The sequence below is a fragment of the Dendropsophus ebraccatus genome, chromosome 7 (assembly GCF_027789765.1).
Source record: "Dendropsophus ebraccatus isolate aDenEbr1 chromosome 7, aDenEbr1.pat, whole genome shotgun sequence".
Classification (NCBI taxonomy): domain Eukaryota; kingdom Metazoa; phylum Chordata; class Amphibia; order Anura; family Hylidae; genus Dendropsophus; species Dendropsophus ebraccatus.
Window position 1 is genome coordinate 69,780,014 of NC_091460.1, and position 18,733 is coordinate 69,798,746.

At 40.3% G+C, this 18,733-nt stretch overlaps 1 protein-coding gene across 1 annotated transcript in view; it reads left to right on the plus strand.

Annotated features, from left to right (window-relative positions):
• Positions 1-18,319, plus strand: part of LOC138797497 (EF-hand calcium-binding domain-containing protein 6-like) — a 105,647-nt gene extending 87,328 nt beyond the window's left edge. Inside the window, exons 18-19 of the mRNA XM_069977738.1 lie at positions 79-241; positions 17,202-18,319. Of these exons, the coding sequence (XP_069833839.1) occupies positions 79-241; positions 17,202-17,459 (421 nt within the window). The 3' untranslated portion in view covers positions 17,460-18,319. The remainder of the gene's footprint in view (positions 1-78; positions 242-17,201) is intronic.
• The last annotated feature ends 414 nt before the right edge of the window (positions 18,320-18,733 follow it).

Below are 18,733 nucleotides of genomic sequence, written 5' to 3' on the forward strand. Positions count from 1 at the left end.
AAAAACATTATTGAAAATATTAATAAATAATTCAATGGGATTTGTTTTCTATCTGCTTATATTGTTTTTCATCTTCAGGGTATCCTACATTGAATTCTTAAAACCTTTTGTGCCCCGTCGGCAAGCTTTGAAAACTAAAACCAATATGGAGGCTGTTATGCAGAGTTCCCGGTCTGAGGCAGATCCATCTGAAAATAATGCAAATGACCTTGGAACGCTGACATCAAGAATGCGCAAAAAGGTAAATTCACTTTAGTTCTATAATAACATACAGAGCTAAGGTAGCAATGAAGTCCATTCACTATATTCACCAGTCTTATCTAACTTTAAAAGCATTTTGTATATTGATATGTTCAGTAGTCATATTATATTTAATTTATTTGATATTCTTTTCTGTTAGTTAAATATAATATGTGCATGGAATAAAAAATACTGCTCTCCTCTTGGGACCCTCGTCTATAAATGAGGGTGGAGAGCTGGTGCAAAGAATGGACAATATAATCATGTATGACATGGTTGCCGGTCATTCATATGGTCATGGTGTATTACCTTGTAAATGCTGTAGGGCAGGGATGGGGAACCCTCGGCACTCCAGCTGTTGCAAAACTACAGTTCCTATCATGCCTGAACAGCCAAAGCTTTACCTACTATTGTGCAAAAATAATGTGAATTGTAGTTTTCCAACATCTGGATTGCTGAAGGTTCCCCATGCCTACTATAGGGAAAACAAGATTAGTGATCATCTGATCATTGGGATAGTTCATTCTAAGAAAAAATTGTCCAAATAGAATCTCTTCAAATAACATAAAATTAAACATTTTTCTGCAGGTAATTGCTAGATCACTAACGTGGTGATATAGAGAAGTATATGTATAACAAAGCTGGCAATCAGACATGTCTCTATTCAGGGACTGAACCTGTACTGACACTAGAGAAATAGGTATCTAGAATTTTGGTGAAAAGTCTTACTTTAAAAAAAAAACATGATCACTAAATGTAAAGTAATAGTTGTGAAGTAATATACTACCCCAAGTAGTATATAAACAATACTGCATGTTATCAAAAATATAAAACACCAACAATGGTCACAATGAATTTATTAGAAAAGGGATGCTCTAAACCTACAAGGTTGGTCTATTTCAGTGCAGCTGCTTGTTGCTTATATTATTACTATTACTTTTCCTGTTATGATGGTATTGTCTGTATATGGCTTATGCTGGTACCTAAATCTATTTGTTTCTCTTCTCTGTTGTCTCCTTGGTGAGTTCCCTCGTTTTAAAATGAGATTGTTCAGTTGAGACATTTGAATGGGAATGATAGTCTGTTTTTATAAGCTAACTTTTCATGAAGATTTGCAGATGGGTGTTCTTTCCTTTCTGAGGGTTTTCTGGCTTGATATACCACCTTAATCATCTTCTCCTGGTTAGAGTGAAACACTGACATGAAGGGAAAGCTACCTTTTCAGCTGGTGTGAGAAAGCTACTTTCTGCGCTTTCTGTCTTCCCAGAACGATGGCTGTGTTCGAAGTTTTTCTGCCAAGGCAGGTTCACATTTGCCCATAAATCTGACATAGCTGCCATCCAGCGTGTTTGCATTGGATCTAAAAACCTTGCGTGCAGTATTTTTCAATCTGGTGCAACTACAGTACACCAGAGGGCAACTATTCTTCATACACCTGGCACTATTACCCATTAGAACCTATGGGGTACTAAATGGATTGTGCAGTGCCATAAATCCATCATTTGCATTTGGAATGGTTCTGGATTGCTAGAAAATGTGAACCTCAGAAGGTAAAAACATCAATTCTGGCATCTTCTTACTCTTTTTACTCTACAGCTTTGTAGGGACAGGCAATAAACCTGCTGCTACAACGTATAAGCCATACTGTAACAATGAATAGTGATGGACAAATCTTCCATTTTAAACAGTCTTTTACTTTTTGGCCGCTGGTTACTTCATGTTACTATATTGGCTGGTTAAGCACAATAAATCTGACCTGTATACATAACCTCTTGTTCCTTCCACCTGTTCCCTGCCTAGACATTTCTAATCTTGGTCTTATGTGTGCATAATTGTTGGTGACAGTGTATACACTTGAAATGGACACCCAATAAATTACTAAACCAAAGCAGGGTGTACCTGCTGCAGACCGAAAATGGGCGTCCCTTAATAATGACAGATTAGTGGAGGTTTTGTATTGATATAAAGAAACTCACAGAGGACAGATATGAGGTCCTGACAATTTGCATTGGGCACCCGCCTATATTATGTGCATGGCTGGTCATGCATGAAATGATAAATAGTGTGTCCTGAAAAGTACTGCATCATGCATGTATTGCCCTCCATCCCCTTATTCACAGGAATGGAAATACTAAGCTTTCCCCAGTTAACCTCTTCTTTTTATTTAAGACCTGCTTCTCTACATTATAAGGGAATACAAGCTGTAGAAAACTGACAGTGTACTATTACTGTTCTATTCTGTGGAGGCTATGCATAAACTATATTATTGTTATTTTATTGCACTGATATAATATATTTGACATGTCCATATTTTAGAGGCATCGCATGGTGAAACACTAGTATGTCAAGTTTGATACATAAGGCCCAAAATATATATCCACCTGAAAATAAAAACCAGAACGTCACCTTACCTTAGGATCATTCAATAACTCCTTTTTTTTAATACTGTTGAGAAGTAAGAGAAGCACTGGCCTATTACTTTTCTTTCCTCATTTACTAACATCATTGCATTATATGCTTGATTATGTTGGGTCAACTATTTTCGTTGTGCTTATAACATCGTACTCTATATTCTATCATATATCCATAAAAAAAAAGCCTATTGGTTAACATACTGTAGAAAATGTTTTAGGTGGCCGTCAATTACTTTTTCATTAATATCCTAAGGATAGATCATCAATATCACATCGGTCGGGTGCTCACACCCCACTGATTTGCTCTTGGTGCCTAATATAGAAGGAACAGAGCCAGAAGCAGACAGCTTTGGTTGTTCTGGGTTACTACTATTGACTTCAAAGGGAGCAGAGTTGCAGTAACTGAGCGTGACCACTGCACAATGTACGGAGCTGTCTCTGATTCTGTTCTCTTTATATATTGGCACCACAATATTAGCAACTTATTAACAAGGTGCCCATGGATCTCATATTAATGCTCTATCTTGAGGTTAGGCTATCAATACATTTAGGCCACTGTTTGGACATATGTTGTGACATATCTAGCACAGCATCATTCAGTTTTATTAATTAAAGAATTAAACATTTTAGGCACTTTAGGTTAGTATAGGATTTTAGCCTCTTCATGTGGACAAGAGTATTCCAATTTATTCACAGCAATCAGAGATCTTGAAAATATTGAGGACCTGCGAAACAAAGTTGCAGAACTCTTCATTATATAATAGTTTACCTTTAGTTATATAAAATTCCAGTTTAGTTTAGAAAAAAGATGGCCTAGGAGTGACCTAATAACTATGTGTACACTTATCCAAGAGCAACACAAAGATCTCTCCTATGATCTACTTATACCTAGGACTGTATCTGTAACAAGGAGGCATCCTCTGTGTCCAGAAGGGAAAAAAATCTACACCAGCACAGAAAGGGATTCTTTACTGTAAGAGTAGTGAGACTATAGGAAGTCATCATGGTAAACACAACAAAGGTGTTCAAAAGGGACCTGCATGAATTTCCAAAGAAGGGTTCCTCTAGGGATTTATTCTGATTAGCAGATTTGGAGCCATAAAGACATTTTTCTCCCTAAAATGAGGAAAATTGGCTTCTACCTCATAGGTATTTTGGCCTTCTTATAGATAAACACTTTATGGTAATAGACTGAACTGGATGGACGTTCAGTGGTACCTTTATACTCAACCACAATCTCTTCTGGAAGGCTGGTTAAGTACCGAGCAGTTTGAGAGCCAGACAGGTTTTTTCCCATAACAAATAATGTAAGGGTGCCTTCACACCTACTGACTCGCAGCGTAAATCTCGCTGCAAGTCTGGCAGGTCCTGGCAGTTCACTGTCACTACATACACGCAGCGGTCTGAACGACCATAATGTAATTCTGTCGACCCCTTAACCCCTTTTGCTGCCGCCCGGCTCCAGCTGCGCTCCCGCTCTGTATACATTACCTGTCTCTCGCTGCATGGGGTCCCGGCATACTGCTCTCCCGCCCGGCCAATCAGTGTGTTGCCCTGCCACAGCCACTGATTGGCCAGGCGGGAGAGCAGTACGCCGGGACCCCGTGCAGCGAGAGACAGGTAATGTATACAGAGCTGGAGCAGAGCGGGAGCCGGGCGGAAGCAGAAGGGGTTAAGGGGCCGGCAGAATTACATACACGCAACGGTCGTTCAGACCATTTAGTGTATGAAGTGACAATGAACTGCCAGGACCTGCCAGACTCGCAGCGAGATTTAGGCTATGTTCACACTACGTAAAACTACGGCCGTTGTTGCCTATGGCAACAACGGCCGTGGTTTTTGTGCAGCGGAACACAGCCTATTAAGCAATGGGATCCCAGCCGGAGTGTACACACATTGTATATGCTCCGGCCGCGATCTGTGCGGCCCCGCAAATAACTGACTGAATTCAGTAAATTCCCGCCGCAGAAAGACCTGTCAGTTCACACAGTGAAGCGAGCGGCTCCGGCCGCTCGCTTCGCTGTGTGCTATGGTAAGCTCTGATGCGGGCGCACGCTGATGCTCACGCATCAGAGCTCTGCGGCCGGAAAGATCAACCGGCCGGTCTCATACGTTGTGTGAACATAGCCTTACGCTGCAAGTCGGTAGGTGTGAAGGTACCCTAAGTGTGTTAAATTGGTTTAGGTATCCACCAATAGCTAACTACTGTACCGGTATGTTTCACTGAAACTGTAAAATTTTATCATTTTAGTTTGGTACATTTTCAACAAAGTAGTGTACACAGGGACCCTCACATATAGTGCAGGTGCATGATGTCATCGAAAGGAGATAACTGATACAGTCTATACATTAGATGGGGAGGACTGGAGGAGAAGGTTCCGACAGGTGGCATACCAATTTCAACTTCACTAATGGAGCCAGGCGGTAGAGAAAGCTAACTGTATGCTGGGCTGTATGGCTAGAGGTATAACCAGTAGGAAGAGGGAGATTGTGATCCTGCTGTATAGCACTCTAGTGAGACCACATCTGGAATACTGTGTCCAGTCCAGGAGACCTCATCTATAAAAATATATTGAGAAATAGAACAGGTCCTAAGACGGGCTACAAATATGCTTTATCCTTCACACCCTCCAGCATATCAGGAATGACTAAAGGATCTAAATATGTATAGTCTGTAGGAAAGAAGAGAAGAAGGGACATAAACATAATCAAAGCCTTTTAAATATGTTAAAAGCCTAAATAGGTTTCAGTAGGGAAACTGAACTCAAGAACAAGGGGACACAATCTAAAGTTAGTTGGGGGAAAGATCAAAAGCGAAAGAGAAAATATTACTTTACTGAAAGAGTAGTAGAACAACCTTGCAGCAGATGTGGTAAATAAATCTACAATAACGTTGGATAAATGTTGGATAAACGTATATCTATCCTAAGGTAATAAGAAATAAAATAATATAAAGGTGGACTAGAAGGACCAGTTGATCTTTTTCTGCCAACAAACTACTGTTGTTTCTAACACAAAGTAGCACAAAGTGTAGTTAAAAGACATGTACTGTTTAGGTGTTGCAGTGTGCAGTCTGTGGTGTGTTTCAGCATGGCTTTACACAAGACTGCCAGACTGGGTTCTGAATATTTTGTTGAGTACCGAACAAGTGGTTGAGTACCAAAACTAAATTTCTTTGAAAATATTTGAAAACGAAATTGTTTGAGTTCAGAGCAGTTTGAGTACCAACGTACCACTGTATGTCTTTCTTCCAGCCTTACAAACTATGTTACTATGTAGGAGTTTTATAAGAAAGCAATGGATTCTGCACCACCCTACATCTAAGGGGTGCTCCTACTAAATACCTAAATTACACACTACTAAAACAACACAAGAAACCAGGGGTATGTAATAAACGTAGGGCACACCACAACTGATGATCTGAATAGATATACAAAAAAATCTTTATTCACATAATTAGATTATCAAAAAATACATGTATATACATAAGGCAAACACATGGGCACAAAGCCCCCTATTCATTAAAAACAATTAAAATACATGACAAAGGGACCTGTAAAATATAAAGGTACCCTAGGGCTCAATAACCTATATAGAATACAGATACTCCGGCTGCAACAGAAAAGTGAACCAAAGGAGATTACAATGCCATAAATACAATACAAATATATTCAAGTGAAATAAATACCAGGCAACAATCGTAAAAATAAGTCAAACTGTGTGAAGGTCAACCCCTACGATATAAACCATATCATTGCAAACAAAATATAAGGTAAATTGCACCATGTCCAGGAGACCTAAACAGCCGGAGCAAATAGGTTGGAGTCCATAACCCTACGCATTACGTTCCCTACTGGAACTTCGTCAGGGATTAATTGTACAGAGGCTAGTGCCCATATTTATATACAAATCAATAATATACATAATGTACACATGTGTTACCTATTACCCAGTATGTGACGGTTCAGCGCTGGACGATCGCATCAACAAGATGGCCGCGGCGCCCCAAGCAAGATACTGCGCAGGCGCTAATGGCTGGACGTGTATCACATCATCACACCGGCCGACGTAAATATGCGCATGCGCAATATAAATCAGGGCAAAAGCACCCATAATGCGCAGGTGCAAAGAACGCAAAAGTCATGTGACCGTATGGCAATGTTCCGTAAAGGTAAACACATATTAAAGGCAGACGTAAGTATGCGCAGGCGCAGTGAAAGTAAGGGCAAAATAGCCCATACATTACACTAAAGGCCGGTACCACCATATACATTTAGATCATTTGACGAAGGTATGCCATAAATGATAAGCGCCATGCCAACCCTAGTTAATTCATTAATTAAAGCATATATTGATAATATCGCCACAACAGGGGATTTACATTACCATATATGGGTAGATGGGAACACAGTAGGCTCCAATACAAATGCTAAAATAGTTACAAGAACCAATTAAGAAGCAAATAAGCAAAAAAAAACATATATAGTAATATATATAAACATCACATACAGGGATAGGTTGATTACTAAATGATCAAATAAGGCAAAGGTAACTATATTACTAAGAATGTCCCAGGGAACTGAATTAGAGGAGGGTGGAAGTAGGTACATCAGAGTCCAGGAATTATACGCATGTATGTGCCACAAGGAGGAAGTCCATATCCTACAGGTAAGGTTCATCCCTCATACTCATTGTCGAGAGCAGTCAAGTCGTTTTATGTGAGCAAGATGAGCAAGATGACTTCATGGTATGTAGGTATACATGTTAGTATGTATAACCAAATACGTGGTAATCTTCAGTTCGTGTCATCCAAATATAAGATACCATAAAATAAACATAGTTGGATAGTAATCTAATAAAAAAAGCAAAAATTAGTGACCCAATAAGACCACACAAAATACATGATGAAAAAAACAATGCCAAGTGCGACAGATATAAAGATACACAAGAAAAAAAGAGCAAGAAAATGAAAAGAAAGAAAGAGGAAATTAAGTGAAAGGTGAAAGAATATAGATAAGCCCCATCCTCTCACGGATTGAGGAAAGTGACAGAAAGTGAAAGAGAGACATATATATATATAAAAGGATGACAAGAGTGACAAAAGTGAAAAAATCAGGATGAGACCAGGAAAAGCCTGGTCATAAATGAGTACCTATATATCCAACAATGTGAAGCATGCACGAACAGTGAACCATGAGACAACCAAGATTAAATAACGGAAACAATGATAAGAGTGAGAAAAAAAGGAGAAAGATAATCCTACCTATAGAAGCCAGTATATAAGAGTTCTCCATTCATTCCATTTGGCATTAGGCTATCCAGGCGATGAATCCACCTTGATTCCCTGCGTAACAAGAGTTTACTGATGTTACCCCCCCTGATACCCAATAAAACCTTTTCGAGGCCCACCACATGTAGGCCATCACACTTACCCCTGTGATGTTCTTTAAAGTGTGCAGCTACCGATGTCAGATCCAATGTTTCATGTGACGAACAGGATGCCCTCCGTATGTTTGATAAGTGCTGTTGCACCCGCCTTCGTAGTTCTTGTGTCGTCTGTCCGACATAGGTCATAGGGCACGAACAGGTGATTGCATAGATCACATCCTTGGTCCGACAGTTAATGTAGTTACTCAAAGTATAACGAAGGCCATCTCTTGGATTATCAAAATGTTGGCTCGGCCTCATGAAACAACATATGTTGCAATTACCACATGGGTACGATCCCTTGAGTCTGATGCCCCTATCCAGGGGAATACGTGGTCGTGTGAAGTGGCTTGTTGTCATAATATACTTGAAGTTTTTTGATCTTCTTGCAGTCAGTAGTGGCCTTTCCGCAATATGTGGGATGAGTCGTGGTTCTGATAAAAGAATACCCCAATTCTTACGCAATATTAAGTAAATGACATTGCACTGATTATTGTATGTGGTTACCATCCGGACTTTATTAGAAGGATTTCTAGGTCTAGGCTGTAGTAAGCGTGATCTCTCTGTGTCTCGTGCCCGTTGGAAAGCCTTAGAAATTACCCTCTTTGGATAGCCACGTCCTTTAAATCTCTGTGTGAGTGAGTTGGCTTCATGAAGGAAATCTTGGTCATCTGTGCAATTGCGTCTAATGCGCAAAAATTGGCCAACGGGTATACCGTCATGGAGATGTTGTGGATGAAAGCTGTTATATTCCAGGAGACTATTAGTTGCCGTTCGTTTGCGGTGTAGAGTGGTCTGGATTCTGTTGGCTCGTAACATCAATTTGAGGTCCAGGAACTCAGCTTCAATGTCTGAAACGTGAAAAGTTAATAGGATATTGAAATCATTTTGGTTTAAGGTATTCACAAATGTTTCACATTCCTCCCTGGTACCGGTCCATACGACGAGAATATCATCGATGAACCGGTACCATTTGAAAACATGCTGTTGAAAGTGGGTCATGGGGTACACGTGCACCCCCTCCCACCACCCCAAGAAGAGGTTGGCGTAGGAGGGGGCACAACGCGCACCCATGGCCGTCCCTGAGACTTGCCGGTAGAAAACATTGTCGAACATGAAATAGTTCTGATTCAAAATAAAATAAAGGAGCTCAAGCAGAAATGAGTTATGTTGTACGCACCAGAGGGTAGGAAAGTGGATATTGCTCTTACCCCCATTTCGTGTCCAATATTAGTATAAAGGGATTCCACATCCAGTGTCACAAGTAATGCTCCTTCCGGAATTTCCACATTCTCCAATTGTTTAATAAGATGTAAGGAGTCTCTGACATAGGAGGGGAGATGCAGAACATGGGGCTGTAAGAAAAAATCCAGATAAGTACAGGACTGTTCGCAGAGGCCTCCAATTCCCGAGACAATAGGTCTCCCAGGCGGGTTGATTACTGATTTGTGTACCTTCGGTAACATGTAGAAGGTGGGTATGACGGGTTTATCAACTGTGAGAAATTTCAGCTCTTTTTTGGTGATGATCCCCGCATCAAAAGATGTAAGAAGAAGTCTATCCAATTTCTTTTTAAATATAACAGTAGGATCAGAGGGGATAGGTGTATAGTACTTCTTATTATTCAGTTGGCGTTTGGCCTCACTGGTATACTGGTCAATAGGCCAAAGTACTATATTTCCGCCTTTATCGGCTTCTTTAATGATGAACTCAGTACTGTTAGTTAAATTTTTGAGAGCAGATCTTTCTAGCTTAGTGAGGTTTTCACCACTATTCCTATTTATCCTCAATGATTGTAATTCTCTGATGACTGTATTGAAGAAGATTTGGATACATGGAAACAGCTGAAATGATGGAGTTGCCTGTGAACACAGTCTCAATGTAAATTGTTTCCTACCTTCTGTGGTGTCATTATCGTTCAGGAGGGAAAGCAGATCCAGTAAAACACCTCGATCCTGATCAGAGACAGTATCAATGATGGAGGGTTGATGGTACAACAATTTAAAGGTAAGTTGTCTGCAAAAAAGATAAAGATCTTTAGTTACTTCAAATTTATCTAGGCGTTGCATAGGCACAAAAAAAAGTCCCCGCTGTAGTACTGAAAGTTCAACCTCCGTTAGTACATGAGTTGAAAGGTTAATAACCTGCAGATCATTTACCCCTTGTGATGAATCCTCCATCCTGTCTGTATTAATTACTTCGACCGTTTCTTGTAGCGTTGGTACTGAGGGGATTTGCCCCTGTGTTGTGGACTCCTTTTTCTGCAATTTCTTACGCCCCCTCCTTGTCCTGTGTCGCCATCGCTTACGTCTGAAGATAAAAAAATCACTGGACTGTGTGTCCATAGTGTCTACAGCGGAGCCCCGTCCATCCTGTGTTTTGGGTCTACCCCTTCTGTTACCCCTATGAGTCCATTTAAAAACAAAGCCGGATTCAAAGTCACTTTTATCCCTCTGGAATTTCTTTTTTTTGCCTGCAATAATCTCCTTTTCATATCCATCAATAATTTCCTTGAGTTTGTTTTGAAATGGTACTACCAACAAATTCTGATCAAACTTCGACAGTAATGCCTCCTGCTGTTTAATGTTAGTCTTAATCTGGGGTAACAAGTCACGATCATGTTCCACCAACATTTTCAAAATAATATCAGAACAGAGCAACAGTCCCTACTCCCACTTTGTTTTGAAGGCTGTATCCACCATGCCGGAAAAATCTTAACTCTTAGGCCACGGGGGACCACTGACAACTTTTGATATTCTTCCAGGCTTTTCAAATTCCACCAAACACGAATATATGATTTATGTAGATCTACCAAACCATCAGTAATTTGTTTGAATTCCGAACCCACAGGCACAGTCCCCTGCTCACCAAAAACATTGATCGACTGGCTGCTCCACAATGCTTCCCTAGCATCCAAATCGAACGTCATGATAAAAAACTGCTGTTCTGCTGTTAAGACACTATTCTCTTGGATTCTAGCACACCGTTGTTTATTTTTTCAATATATTGATTGTACGCATGTGCCCCAGTTTTGTTGTGACGGTCAGCATAGTTTTTATCATGGCGTTGGATTTGGATGCTAGGGAAGCATTGTGGAGCAGCCAGTCGATCAATGTTTTTGGTGAGCAGGGGACTGTGCCTGTGGGTTCGGAATTCAAACAAATTACTGATGGTTTGGTAGATCTACATAAATCATATATTCGTGTTTGGTGGAATTTGAAAAGCCTGGAAGAATATCAAAAGTTGTCAGTGGTCCCCCATGGCCTAAGAGTTAAGATTTTTCCGGCATGGTGGATACAGCCTTCAAAACAAAGTGGGAGTAGGGACTGTTGCTCTGTTCTGATATTATTTTGAAAATGTTGGTGGAACATGATCGTGACTTGTTACCCCAGATTAAGACTAACATTAAACAGCAGGAGGCATTACTGTCGAAGTTTGATCAGAATTTGTTGGTAGTACCATTTCAAAACAAACTCAAGGAAATTATTGATGGATATGAAAAGGAGATTATTGCAGGCAAAAAAAAGAAATTCCAGAGGGATAAAAGTGACTTTGAATCCGGCTATGTTTTTAAATGGACTCATAGGGGTAACAGAAGGGGTAGACCCAAAACACAGGATGGACGGGGCTCCGCTGTAGACACTATGAACACACAGTCCAGTGATTTTTTATCTTCAGACGTAAGCGATGGCGACACGGGACAAGGAGGGGGCGTAAGAAATCGCAGAAAAAGGAGTCCACAACACAGGGGCCAATCCCCTCAGTACCAACGCTACAAGAAACGGTCGAAGTAATTAATACAGACAGGATGGAGGATTCATCACAAGGGGTAAATGATCTGCAGGTTATTAACCTTTCAACTCATGTACTAACGGAGGTTGAACTTTCAGTACTACAGCGGGGACTTTCTTTTGTCCCTATGCAACGCCTAGATAAATTTGAAGTAACTAAAGATCTTTATCTTTTTTGCAGACAACTTACCTTTAAATTGTTGTACCAACAACCCTCCATCATTGATACTGTCTCTGATCAGGATCGAGGTGTTTTACTGGATCTGCTTTCCCTCCTGAACGATAATGACACCACAGAAGGTAGGAAACAATTTACATTGAGACTGTGTTCACAGGCAACTCCATCATTTCAGCTGTTTCCATGTATCCAAATCTTCTTCAATACAGTCATCAGAGAATTACAATCATTGAGGATAAATAGGAATAGTGGTGAAAACCTCACTAAGCTAGAAAGATCTGCTCTCAAACATTTAACTAACAGTACTGAGTTCATCATTAAAGAAGCCGATAAAGGCGGAAATATAGTACTTTGGCCTATTGACCAGTATACCAGTGAGGCCAAACGCCAACTGAATAAAAAGAAGTACTATACACCTATCCCCTCTGATCCTACTGTTATATTTAAAAAGAAATTGGATAGACTTCTTACATCTTTTGATGCGGGGATCATCACCAAAAAAGAGCTGAAATTTCTCACAGTTGATAAACCCATCATACCCACCTTCTACATGTTACCGAAGGTACACAAATCAGTAATCAACCCGCCTGGGAGACCTATTGTCTCGGGAATTGGAGGCCTCTGCGAACAGTCCTGTACTTATCTGGATTTTTTCTCACAGCCCCATGTTCTGCATCTCCCCTCCTATGTCAGAGACTCCTTACATCTTATTAAACAATTGGAGAATGTGGAAATTCCGGAAGGAGCATTACTTGTGACACTGGATGTGGAATCCCTTTATACTAATATTGGACACGAAATGGGGGTAAGAGCAATATCCACTTTCCTACCCTCTGGTGACGTACAACATAACTCATTTCTGCTTGAGCTCCTTTATTTTATTTTGAATCAGAACTATTTCATGTTCGACAATGTTTTCTACCGGCAAGTCTCAGGGACGGCCATGGGTGCGCGTTGTGCCCCCTCCTACGCCAACCTCTTCTTGGGGTGGTGGGAGGGGGTGCACGTGTACCCCATGACCCACTTTCAACAGCATGTTTTCAAATGGTACCGGTTCATCGATGATATTCTCGTCGTATGGACCGGTACCAGGGAGGAATGTGAAACATTTGTGAATACCTTAAACCAAAATGATTTCAATATCCTATTAACTTTTCACGTTTCAGACATTGAAGCTTAGTTCCTGGACCTCAAATTGATGTTACGAGCCAACAGAATCCAGACCACTCTACACCGCAAACGAACGGCAACTAATAGTCTCCTGGAATATAACAGCTTTCATCCACAACATCTCCGTGACGGTATACCCGTTGGCCAATTTTTGCGCATTAGACGCAATTGCACAGATGACCAAGATTTCCTTCATGAAGCCAACTCACTCACACAGAGATTTAAAGGACGTGGCTATCCAAAGAGGGTAATTTCTAAGGCTTTCCAACGGGCACGAGACACAGAGAGATCACGCTTACTACAGCCTAGACCTAGAAATCCTTCTAATAAAGTCCGGATGGTAACCACATACAATAATCAGTGGAATGACATTTACTCAATATTGCGTAAGAATTGGGGTATTCTTTTATCAGAACCACGACTCATCCCACATATTGCGGAAAGGCCACTACTGATTGCAAGAAGATCAAAAAACTTCAAGGATATTTTGACAACGAGCCACTTCACACGACCACGTATTCCCCTGGATAGGGGCATCAGACTCAAGGGATCGTACCCATGTGGTAATTGCAACATATGTTGTTTCATGAGGCCGAGCCAACATTTTGATAATCCAAGAGATGGCCTTTGTTATACTTTGAGTAACTACATTAACTGTCGGACCAAGGATGTGATCTATGCGATCACCTGTTCGTGCCCTATGACCTATGTCGGACAGACGACACAAGAACTACGAAGGCGGGTGCAACAGCACTTATCAAACATACGAAGGGCATCCTGTTCGTCACATGAAACATTGGATCTGACATCGGTAGCTGCACACTTTAAAGAACATCACAGGGGTAAGTGTAATGGCCTTCATGTGGTGGGCCTCGAAAAGGTTTCATTGGGTATCAGGGGGGTAACATCAGTAAACTCTTGTTACGCAGGGAATCAAGGTGGATTCATCACCTGGATAGCCTAATGCCGAATGGAATGAATGGAGAACTCCTATATTCTGGCTTCTATAGGTAGGTTTATCTTTCTCCTTTTTTTTCTCACTCTTATCATTGTTTCCGTTATTTAATCTTGGTTGTCTCATGGTTCACTGTTCGTGCATGCTTCACATTGTTGGATATATAGGTACTCACTTATGACCAGGCTTTTCCTGGTCTCATCCTGATTTTTTCACTTTTGTCACTCTTGTCATCCTTTTATATATATGTCTCTCTTTCACTTTCTGTCACTTTCCTCATTCCGTGAGAGGATGGGGCTTATCTATATTCTTTCACCTTTCACTTAATTTCCTCTTTCTTTCTTTTCATTTTCTTGCTCTTTTTTTCTTGTGTATCTTTATATCTGTCGCACTTGGCATTGTTTTTTTCATCATGTATTTTGTGTGGTCTTATTGGGTCACTAATTTTTGCTTTTTTATTAGATTACTATCCAACTATGTTTATTTTATGGTATCTTATATTTGGATGACACGAACTGAAGATTACCACGTATTTGGTTATACATACTTACATGTATACCTACATACCATGAAGTCATCTTGCTCATCTTGCTCACATAAAACGACTTGACTGCTCTCGACAATGAGTATGAGGGATGAACCTTACCTGTAGGATATGGACTTCCTCCTTGTGGCACATACATGCGTATAATTCCTGGACTCTGATGTACCTACTTCCATCCTCCTCTAATTCAGTTCCCTGGGACATTCTTAGTAATATAGTTACCTTTGCCTTATTTGATCATTTAGTAATCAACCTATCCCTGTATGTGATGTTTATATATATTACTATATATGGTTTTTTTTGCTTATTTGCTTCTTAATTGGTTCTTGTAACTATTTTAGCATTTGTATTGGAGCCTACTGTGTTCCCATCTACCCATATATGGTAATGTAAATCCGCTGTTGTGGCGATATTATCAATATATGCTTTAATGAATGAATTAACTAGGGTTGGCATGGCGCTTATCATTTATGGCATACCTTCGTCAAATGATCTAAATGTATATGGTGGTATGGTGGTGCCTTTAGTGTAATGTATGGGCTATTTTGCCCTTACTTTCACTGCGCCTGCGCATACTTACGTCTGCATCTAATATGTGTTTACCTTTACGGAACGTCGCCATACGGTCACATGACTTTTGTGTGCTTTGCGCCTGCACATTATGGGTGCTTTTGCCCTGATTTATATTGCGCATGCGCATATTTACGTCGGCCGGCGTGATGATGTGATACACGTCCAGCCATTAGCGCCTGCGCAGTATCTTTCTTGGGGCGCCGCGGCCATCTTGTTGATGCGATCGTCCAGCGATGAACCGTCACATACTGGGTAATAGGTAACACATGTGTACATTATGTATATTATTGATTTGTATATAAATATGGGCACTAGCCTCTGTACAATTAATCCCTGACGAAGTTCCAGTAGGGAACGTAACGCGTAGGGTTATGGACTCCAACCTATTTGCTCCGGCTGTTTAGGTCTCCTGGACATGGTGCAATTTACCTTATATTTTGTTTGCAATTATATGGTTTATATCGTAGGGGTTGACCTTCACACAGTTTGACTTATTTTTACGATTGTTGCCTGGTATTTATTTCACTTGAATATATTTGTATTGTATTTATGGCACTGTAATCTCCTTTGGTTCACTTTTCTGTTGCAGCCGGAGTATCTGTATTCTATATAGGTTGTTGAGCCCTAGGGTACCTTTATATTTTACAGGTCCCTTTGTCATGTATTTTAATTGTTTTTAATGGATAGGGGGCTTTGTTCCCATGTGTTTGCCTTATGTATATACATGTATTTTTTGATAATCTAATTATGTGAATAAAGATTTTTTTGTATATCTATTCAAATCATCAGTTGTGGTGTGCCCTAAGTTTATTACGTACCCCTGGTTTCTTCTGTTGTTTTGGTAGTATGTAGGAGTTTTATAACATCTTTATACACCACAGAGCTTGCTTGTTAAGGCCATGTTCACACTACGTAAATTAAGTATGATTCACGGCCGTTTTTCAACAACGGCCGTGATTTAAACTTAACTTACATTGCACTGTAGCTAAAGGGAATCCCGGCCTGAGTGTATACACATATTATACACTCTGTCTGGGATCGCTAGCAGCCCGGCAGGCAGGCCGGATCACAGAACGGCCGGATCACAGAACGGCCGGTGTTACTGAAGATCATTCTACTTTTAAAGTATCACGTAATGGGTTTTTTTTTTTTTTTTTGCAGAAATCAATAGTACAGGCGATTTTAAACAACTTTGTAATTGGGTTTATTAGGCAAATATTATCTGCATTCAAAAAGACTTTCCCCAGGTGCCCCCCCCCCTTCTCGCTCTCTCATTCACTGCTTATTATCAGGAAATCCCAACTCTCTTGCATCAGTCGGGTCCTGTCTGTTCTATGGAGAGGGGAGGAGGGAGATTAGTCAGCAGCAGAGAGCAGAGAACAAAGGATTACACAGTGGGAGCTGTATGAATGTCGATATTTAGAGGTCAGAGAGGTCAGTGCTGACTTCAGGGGAGATAGCTCAGTGATGTAGCTGTAAATTAACTCTTTGTTGTCCTGTTTTGGTGCCTCATCTACCTCAACCCCTCCCCTCTCCATAAGAGAACCATGAAGACAGGGGGGAGAGCTTCAAACTGCTTTTTCATGATAAAAATGCATCTTTCGACTAATAAACCCAATTAAAAAGTTTCCTTAAACCGCCTGTACTATTGATTCTTGCAAAAAAAATTTAAATGACAGTAACACTTTAAACAAATTTGCACTATACACTGTTTATGATGAAAATACATAAATGTGCATATAGACGCTATAGTTTTCTACATAAAAACAATGGGGGGGGGGTCAAACCTTATTGTTTAAGTCAATGGGGCTGTATAGTTTTTTTCTTCATAAAATCTAACATTTAATTAATCAAAAGTTTCCAAGTTAACACAGGGGGGATTTAAATTTCCATCTTTTCTAATGTGCAGCTTAAAGGAGAATGGAAGACTCTACGTAGAGCTTTCAAGAAGCTGGATATGGACAGCAGTGGCTACCTATCTCTGCCAGAATTTAGATCTGTTTTGAAGCTCTGCAACTTTGTACTTGACGAAGATGAAATTTATCACATCATGTCCAAATATGACCAGAACATGGATGGCCGCATCAACTACAAATCTTTTCTAGAGCACACTTGTAAGAAAGAGAAGCCCTCTAGTCCATCAACACCATTGTCAAACACTGTCTAGGGTCTACATTTCTTCCAAATAAACACCTAGATTGTTCATTCACACTCTTATAATGATGGCTCTCCAGCTGTTGAGCAGAGGTTGTCTGACCTCTGAAGCCTTTAATTCCTCAACACCGAAGAACCACCTAGTTGCCTCCATTTACTGTTCTTCAAAAACACCTTACCAAAAAATCCAATGAAGCTAAGCTCAGTCATGTGGTATGTAGTGAAGGTGACACAAACATCTGTGAAAATAAGGCGTTAGAAAAATAAGCCTGTTCAATTATTTTATAACATTGCTCAGGAATTAAAGGCAATTTCAAATTGTTCCAGGGCTTTTTTAAAGTACTAAGCATACTAGTCCTCCAGTCCCTCACAGCTGCACCAACACTCCTAGTCTTCTGCTAGTCTCCGCTTCCAGGCCCTGTGCTGTCCCAACCTCACAGAACCTGCCCACTCAGCCAATCACACAGACTGAGGCAGAACATTGCTTCGGCCATTATTTGGCTAAGCAGGTGGGTCCTGTGGCACAGAAACCGGAAGATGAGACTAGTTGAAGAATAGGAGCATCATCCAGCCGCTCCAGGTGGAGATGAGTATATATTATTACACCATCCTCAGCCCTGGAACAAAGTTTTTTGCCTTGACAACCCCTTTAACAGATATACTTTTTATACCATTTACATAAATCACCACCAAACCATTTTGTAGTAACATCTTATACATTCAATTTTCTATCTATTTTTTTCTTAGAGCAAATCTGTCACATCTAAAATATATTTAGCCACAAATACCATCACAGAGTGTATGGTATGTATATTGCACTGGGCACCCTTTGCATCCCTTATAGCTACACATATAGGGCGAGATTTATCAAATTGGTGTAAAGTAGAATTGTCTCAGTTACCCTTAGCAACCAGATTCCACCTTTCATTTTCCAAGGAATCTGTGAAGAATGAGAAGTGGAATCTGATTGGTGGCTAGGCGCAACTGAGCCAGTTCTACTCTACGCCCCTTTGATAAATCTCCCCTATAATGTCTAGTTCACTGCTTCAGAACTGGAAAAAAGTGCATTTTATCCCTGATTCAAAGTGCCAATGAAGTGTGCCGCTGGACATACACTTTTTCAGTTTTGCAGTGGTACTTTTACAATATATGCACCATACACATGTGGTGGTATTTGTGACTCCATATGGGTTTTAGACAGGACAAATTAACCTACATTCACATATAATTAATCTGCTGTGATTTAAAGACGTTAATAAAATAAAAAATCTGCAGTAGCAAACTGAC